General features: G+C 36.5%; 1 protein-coding gene across 1 annotated transcript in view; it reads right to left on the reverse strand.

The window, feature by feature from the left end:
- LOC119835313 (SH3 domain-binding protein 5 homolog) overlaps positions 1 to 8,734 on the reverse strand; it is a 21,899-nt gene that overhangs the window by 2,721 nt on the left and 10,444 nt on the right. Inside the window, exons 3-6 of the mRNA XM_038360067.1 lie at positions 5,046 to 5,223; positions 1,586 to 1,704; positions 961 to 1,044; positions 3 to 776 (exon numbers count right to left, since the gene is read on the reverse strand). Coding sequence (XP_038215995.1) covers positions 3 to 776; positions 961 to 1,044; positions 1,586 to 1,704; positions 5,046 to 5,223 — 1,155 coding nt within the window. The remainder of the gene's footprint in view (positions 1 to 2; positions 777 to 960; positions 1,045 to 1,585; positions 1,705 to 5,045; positions 5,224 to 8,734) is intronic.

Below are 8,734 nucleotides of genomic sequence, written 5' to 3' on the forward strand. Positions count from 1 at the left end.
CTGTCGTTTCTGTCCGAATTACTCTCCGTGTACGTTCCGGTGGGGGACTTGTCTTCAATAACCGCTTTCAAATACGACTCCCTGTCCATTATGGACGCGTCCCTCGCGAGCGCGAGCACGTCTAGCGACATCATACTTTTGGATTTCTCACTTTTGCCGATCGGTATCGGGTTCTCGTATACCACTTCCCTGCTTCTGGACTTCATTCTCGACAGATTCGTCTCTTTGCCTTCGTACTTCGCGGTGTTGGTGCTTGTCGAGGGCGCACTCGAGTTCCTGGGCGCGTTTGCGGTCAGCTTCGACCTCTTCTGTTGATTGTTCTCCTTCATCATCAGCAACTGGTCCAGTTTGTTGATCGTCTCGTTGAGCTCCTGCGCCCACGCTTCGTCCGTCTCTATGTCCTTTGGCTTCAGGGCCAGTTCTCTGACGCGCATCCTGAGCTCTTGCAGACTGGTATCCTCATCCTTGTCCATATCTAATAGGCTTTCATCGTGCACTGGGTCTTTTTCCGCGCCCACACCGGGCTCTCTGGGTCCCACTGGTATAGAATCTTTATCGGGTGGATATTCACCTCGCCGTCTGTGTATCTCTTCGGAAATCTCCTCGAGCGCTTTCAGAGATTTCGAATACCGGAACTTTGCATCCGCAATCTGTCGCTGCAGTTTTTCAATCTTCTCATTCTGCGTTTGCAGCTGTTCGTCGCACAGTTTCTTCTCTTCGAAGTAGACGCGCGATTTGATTATATTCCTTTTGAGATTCTCTTCAAGTTGTGTCACCTATAAGATAGATAATTTAACTATCATTGTTAGGTAGTTATAAGGTTAAAATGCTGTGAATAATTAAGCTGAAACGTTACTTTTATTTTTATAATAATTTCATCATTCAAGATCGATCGATACGATGGCTATATATAAATGAAAAGGTTACGAAAAACAATATCTATGATAAAATGCTAAAAACCTTTCTTTCAGCGGTGATGTAGGCGGCAGCTTTCTTTTGATGTTCACGACCACTCTCCGCCTTCCTCTTTTCTGCGTCCATGACCTGGAACAGTAAAAGTATATCGTTTTTAAGTAAAAACGAGACGAATTTTCTGCTAAGTATATCTCAAGAAGGAGTCGTATTTCGATAGTCATAAAATATTAATCTTACAAAAACATTGCTAATGTTATATCTATTAAGCATAGCAGAGTAGGAAGAAGGGTTATTTTAACGGCCCCTCGCTTAGTGTACAATCCTGATAGCGTACCGCATACATACTGGTACTTTGACCCCCATATTCTAAGCGTAAATATGATAAATGTTAGTCTCCAACCAAATATTTCCCAATACTTTCACACGATACTTTCTATAACAATTACAGGGAGTACGCCTTCTTGAAGAAATTTAAGAGACAAATATGGGACTGAACATAAAAATATTATGCGCAGAACCGGCTTCTAGCTTCAAATGTTAAAATCCAATAACATTTATACGATCACGAAGGAAAGATTCTTGCGGTCACAATAACACGATTACAACGAGAACCCAGTGTGAATCTCAGAGTTTAACAGTTAACACTTAACGTATATAAACACAAACTTACCTTAATGATGGCATGGTTGAGCACCTCCTGCCAGTTGTTGTCGAATTGCCACTCGTTCTGTTTGCTCACGAAGCGCTGCTCAGCTAATGTCACCGTCTCCTTTGCCGCCGCGTGTAATTCTGTGATATGTTAATATTGCATATGGATGATATTTTTTTCATGAAGGAAATAAATGTAGGGCCAACTATGCGAGACAAAGAATGTAAAAGTATACGATTTGATGAATAACATTTAGTCAGACTCAATTCAAACAAGATAGTAGAATAAGACATAAAAATACACCTACAATATAGGGAATTACAACTGAACCTTTTTTGACCTTCAAACAAAATCGATAAAAAAATGGACAATTCAAAACGAAAATAATTGTTCAATTAGTTACAGTGCCTGAGAATAGCGCGTTCAAACAAACAAACAGACAGCTTTTCAGTTATATTATTATGTCTGTGAATCAAATACGTATGCTCAATATTAGTAAATAACGTGTGTTATCATATTATTATTTTTAATTCACACTTTATCACTTGTTCGGAGTTGGACACATTGTAATAGCAACTTAATAATATTAATATAAATCACTATCTGAAATAATGTTTTGTTTCAAAATAAATACGTTTTTGTGGAATTGTTTCATGTGTTTTTTTTATCGGACGTCACCAATAACGTTGGAGCACATATTTGTCTTCTCCGCATTTCGACAGCTCTGTGTTTAGTCATCCATTCGTTTGGTATTATTATTTTATAATGTAAGTTACACATAGTGTCCATAAATATATTAGTTAAATATTGATATTTAACAGTAACAATATCGGTCGTCTCGAAATTTCCAGATTTAGTGGCTTTTCTTGGACATTTATATAAACAAAATCGGTCAAGTGCGAGTCGAACTTGTGCACGTAATGCTTCGGTATAAAATAAGCTACAGAGCAACAGGAAAAAAACACCCATCCAATTCATGACCGCGCCAACCGCTGCTGAACCTCGAATTTTATAGTGGCAACTGAAATACATCATCTCTTACAATTTCAACAGTCTAACAAATACGGTATATAAGATGCCGCTTGGTTACGGACGGCGAATCTTAGTAATAGGGTCCCATTTCACCCATTGGTTACGGAACCCTAAAAATGAATGTAAATAGCGTCAGCAGGAATGATTCAAACAGTTATATAATTACGCACCAGCTGTAGTTTCACGTGACAGGCAAGGGAAGCGTTTATCGCACCATTTTATCAGTTAAAAATACATCAGTGTTTGAACAAAATCGCAAATAGCCAACGGTACATGTTTGGGAGTACTTAACGTTAATTATGAATTTTCTTCGTTGTTACAGATGTGTTTCTAGATAAAATATTAAATAAGCAAGGATTTAGGAATGGTGTGATTGGATTACGACAATTCATTTAACTTCTTGAAAAATAACTTGACTCTACGATATGAGATTTCTCATTTGTCCATTCTTTTATGAATAAATTTAAACAATTACACATTGACTATTTATATATATATTTATTATAATAGCGCAATGAAAATGCAGAATCAGTTTGCAACGAACATATCGTGCTCTAGTACCAACGTAATGATATAATAATTAGTTGAAACATACATATCAGTTAGTCAAACAAACACACTAGACCATACACTATACGCCTAGTGCGCTCATTATCATAAGCGTAGAGAATTCTCGCATAATGTATGCGCTCACAGAACGGTCATGTTGATATCTTTTCACAGTCGATGAACAACGCAATACATAGGTTCAATAGAAATCTAGGGTTGAGACCTGAACTGGTAATAAGATACATAATATTTATATGACAACTAGCTGACAGGGCAAACGCTGTTCTGCCTTACGCTTATCGTTAAGTGGTATGAAAAATAGATGTTCACTAATTCTCAGACCTATCGAATGTGTACAGAAAACTTAATGAAAATCGGTCCAACCGTTTCGGAGGAGTATGGTAACTGACATCGTGATACGAGAATTTTATATATATAGAGAGAAGAGATATACACGTGAACGGCATCAATTCAATATCGTAGAAACAAATATTGTTATTTTGCTTATGTGGATAAGTATTTTAAACAAGTATTAATTACTTTAATCACATTTTAAAGAACTCTTTTCAAATGGAAAAGCCCCAGACTTAGACCTAGAAAAAACTTCAATGTACTGTGTTGAAAACACCCAATACACAATAACATCCTCTCTCATCTGCGAATATAAAGTCCAATCAAAGGAATGATTGAAAGATCATAACCTACCTCCTGCCAATACCGATACCCAAATCCACGCGAACCCATACCGGTGTGACTTCAAATCGTACCCGTTTTGCACCAACCCAGTACATTTATAATACATTTATAACTCTCGGATTACGTAATACAAACATACCGAGGTGTGAAGTTGGCATCATGTAAATTGGAACTAATTTACAGAGCAGACCATAGTGTATCTTCATAGCGTGATCTAATTCATCTTAATTATCAATACCGCAGGAAGAGAATGATGTAACAGTCGGAATCAATCTATACGCAATAGACAGAAGTAACTATCAATATATATAGGTTACTTTCTTATACTTTTAAATACAAATATAATTACGCATTTTTTATTATTCACAGCCCGATAAGTATCATCACTCATGATATTTCGGTATAATTGCTGTAATTATAGAATTTATAGATAAAATTCAATGTCATTAATTAATTTATCTATATATATTTGCAAATATTGTATTTTACTGTTGATAATGAATGAATTATATTTCATAGTTTGAATTTAATTGTGATAAATATGTTTGTATTCATACATTCAGTTTTCAGTCATAGTTTAAGGGCTGTAGCCGTAGTTTAAGGGTTGTATAAGAGTTTTTTTTAATATTTCATTATATAACATATATCATTTACTTTAGTACAATAAATATACGTAAAAAAACACAACAATAAAACATGTCCAGGCATGTTTGTTTCTCCTCACCTTGACCGCGGTTGGTCAGTCAAGTGCGAGCTGCTCCCCTACGGGAAATCGACGATTTGCCAGCATCGTGTTGTAATGTTATGATAACACTTTATTTATTTCATATTATATAAGACACAATGGATTATTTTTCGCGTAGAATAATATTCGAGCATTTATTTTAATCTAAATTAATTACATATTTATATTAATTGATTCTTATCGTCTGTATACGTAAACGTATAATAAGTATAATATAAATATTGTAAATTACTGTATTAATAATTTTTGGTTAGAATCTCGCTTGAAACTTATTTTACATAATAGCGAACATGAAGCCTTTAAAAATGTATCTGCATTGCACCCAAGATCATAATAACACCTAGGTACTTCTATCAAAACGTGTGGTAAGTGTAATCATCGCTCTCGCTTTTAAACTGTACCCTAACACTTAATAGGACAGTCCCACTTAGTATCAAAACGTGTGGTCACCCCACTCACCGCTAGCCCGTTGGAACTGCACCGCCGCCCGCTGGCACTCGGAACGCGCGTTGGACGCGGCGTTCACCGCGTCGTAGTACGGCCGGGACTTGTCCACGCACGTGCCCAAACGTTTGGTCAACGCTTGCAGCCGGCGCGACGTCTCGTTCAGCAGTAGGTGGAATGTTTTCATCGACTCCTGATGAATAAAATTATAATTTTTTTTAATTATTACTAAGTAACAATGAATTTAAGATATTTGAAGTGTTTGAAACTCGGTTTTTAACACTATTATTAGCTTAATTCATTAGGACACATACATATATGTAGTTGTTTTTTTTTTATGTCATCGTCGGCAATGGAGCTAGTGGGTCGCCTGATGGTAAGCGCTAACCACCGCCCATGAAATGGGTAAGGAAAAGGATATAGGCCTCCGGCTCCCCCATTCACTGAAGGAAACACAGCACGATTCTATTTCACGCCGGTCTACTATAAACTGTTCTAACCCAACAGAGTCCTTACATTCAATATTGACCCACTTTAAACAGACAGATTAAATTCATACTGTATACACTTATCAAGGAACGGTGCCAGAACAATAATTTCATGAGTATATCTTATTACCCTACTTAAGACGGCCAGGATTGAATAATTAATTCCCTTTCGTATACTCTGCATAAGAGCGAGTGAGACAATGTAGTTGATTATATCCTTACCTAAAGAGTGTTTTTTTTTAACTCCATTTGTATGTTTACATATATGTATATTATATCAATGTGTATTATATACTGCAAATAGCTACATACACATTGTTACATTATGTTTCATTTCATTTGAATTTTAATATCTGCTACAGCAAAGGGCTAATAGGTAACATATGATTAACTGGCTTCCGCCCGCGGTTTTGCCCGCGTGGAATTAGGATATTTACCAATTTTCAACAAAATCTATGGAGTAGTTTCAGCGTGATTGACGGACAAACATCCAAACAACCGACTTTCATTCATTTACAATATGATATTTAGTATGATATCGACAACTCAAACCCACAATGTAATTCAATATTTTATTCGAATGAAATATATAAAACAATATGACGAGATTAATAGTAAAAAAAAATTACCACACACGTCACTCGTCCGAGCAATCGATACGTTATTAACGACACGTATCTCATCTATGAGATAACGACACGGCGAACACAAAGCTCATATTGTATTCTATGGTCGTGGATCAACCGTGGAATTCATGTCAATTATATCGGGGCAGGGACCCTTTCTAGTGAACACTGTACGACTGGACCCTCTTGAGAGTATGCGAGTGAAAATACCCGGCGAAATCGATATGATTTGAGTTATAATGTTATTGCGTTGATTGGTATTAAAGCTGAAGAGTTAGTTAGTTAGTTAGTTAGTTTGTTTGTTTGTTTGTTTGAACGCACTTATCTCAGGAACTACTGGTCCGATTTGAAAAATCTTAAGCGTGTTAGATAGCCCATTTATTGAGGAAGGCTTATAGGCTATATATGTACCACGGGCGAAGCCGGGGCGGATCGCTAGTTGGTTATAATTCTCGTTTTATTTATTCGTTTATATCTCCGTACACTTCTTGTATATGTTTCGTAAACGAAATTATTTTAACAAATCACTAAACTTCCTTCAAATTGTCAGAACTCAACCAAATTCTGACAATTTGAAGAGAACAGAAGGGAGGACACAAGCTTTCAATTAAAAATGGAATTATCAAAATCGGTCCACCCAGCCGAACGGTCTGGGGTAACAAATTTAAAAAAGAACTATTCGTTATTAACTCACTTGTGTTCCCTTTGCTGCAACACAGACCTATTCCAGTTTAAACTTTAGATCTCAATAAAAAAATAAACTTAAACAACAACGCAAATTAATTTTGCCACTATAAAAGTATTTATTACTAACGTCACTACATTTGAAGTTTTAACTGAATACAGTGCAATAGTACTGCAGTGTAATGCATTGCATTTACATTATATTGCCGCTACATAATAATAGTTGATTGATCCCTGCATATATTGGCGTATATCGTATCGGCTCATAAAAGTAATAGACTTCATTAATAGAAATACCACAGATAGCATAATATTATACTAGTAGTAGTACTAAGCATTAAAAAACGAGGGCGAAGCCACGGACGGAAAACTAGTATACAAAAAGTATACTATGTTTTCATCCTACTTATCCTACTAGTCATAAATGCGAAGGTTTGTAAGGATGCGTGTATGTTTGTTACACTTACACGCAAAAACTACTGAACCGATTGCCATGAAATATGGTACGCAGACATAGCTGGATAACTGGAATAACATATGGGCAGGCTTTTTATTCCAATATTCTTACGGGATACAGACTTACGCGGGTAAAACCGCGGAGCGCTGCTAGTGTTCCATAATTAAGAAATCTCTTTAAAAAAATTAAATCTGTATATCCACTGTCTTTTACCCGTTTTCGACGAAGTGAAAATGAAAGTTAATAAAGTTATTGTTTACGGGCGAAGCCGGGGTGAACGATGTATATACGATTATATACACGACTACATAGTATAAAACAATGTCGCTTTCTCTGTCCCTATGTATGCTTAAATCTTTAAAACTACGCAACGGATTTTGATGAGATTTTTTTAAATAGATAGACTGATTCAAGAGGAAGGTTAATATGTATAATAACATCTAATAAAACGAATTAACGCGTGCTAAGCTGCCGGCAAAAGCTAGTACATTATATTTCAATGAATATCTATAAGAAGCCACTTAATCGTCCACTGATTATGGGCTATTATATTACCACACCACACGAAGCTCTATGATAAATAATTATTTTAAAGGAAAATCTTCGCATTTGTAATTTAAGTCAGTCTCAACATCGTGCGTTATTTTTTGTTCTGAAATCGCTTTCGTGCTTTACTTATTAATTTAATAAAGTTCTAAAACCTAAACCAAAAAAGGTAATAACTAGATCCTCTAATTGTATCCCAAAAAAATATACATGCATAAGAGACTAGCTGCGCCTCGCGGTTTCACCCGCGTAAGTCCATATCCCGTAGGAATATCGGTTGAAAGTTGTCTATGTGTTATTCTAGTTGTCCAGCTATCTACGTACCAAATTTCATTGCAATCGGTTCAGTAGTTTTTGCGTGAAAGAGCAACAAACACACACATATCCTTACAAACTTTCGCATTTATAATATTAGTAGGAAGTAGGATAGGAGGAAGTGTTAGTTACACTATGTATAACTCAAGAACGACTGGACCGATTTTTAATGGTTTTAGACTTCGATGGTTTCGTCTTCTCTGGGATTAGGATTTAAATGATAACAAAAACCATATAAAAAACCTATCCGAGCGGAGCCGCCGCGAACATCTAGTATAGTACCTTCTATAGAATTTAAAATGCCATGAATAATACGATAGCAACAGCTGTATGGCTATTGCGAGCACAGCAAGTGCCTACGAAACCCGACGCTCCGAGCGTCATCCTTCAAGTGGATATACCAACGAGTTATAAGCAGGTTATGTGTACTTGTAAACTTGACACGGCCATGCGGCACGTACTATGGTGTAACAGGATTCCGCTGCCTTGTTATGCAATATGCTGGATTATCCATCGTCTATAAACATAACACTAGCTGTGACCCGCGGTTGAAACCGCGTAAGTCCGTATCCCGTAGGAATATCGGTA

Source organism: Zerene cesonia, chromosome 20 (genome assembly GCF_012273895.1).
Source record: "Zerene cesonia ecotype Mississippi chromosome 20, Zerene_cesonia_1.1, whole genome shotgun sequence".
NCBI classification, from domain to species: Eukaryota; Metazoa; Arthropoda; class Insecta; order Lepidoptera; family Pieridae; genus Zerene; species Zerene cesonia.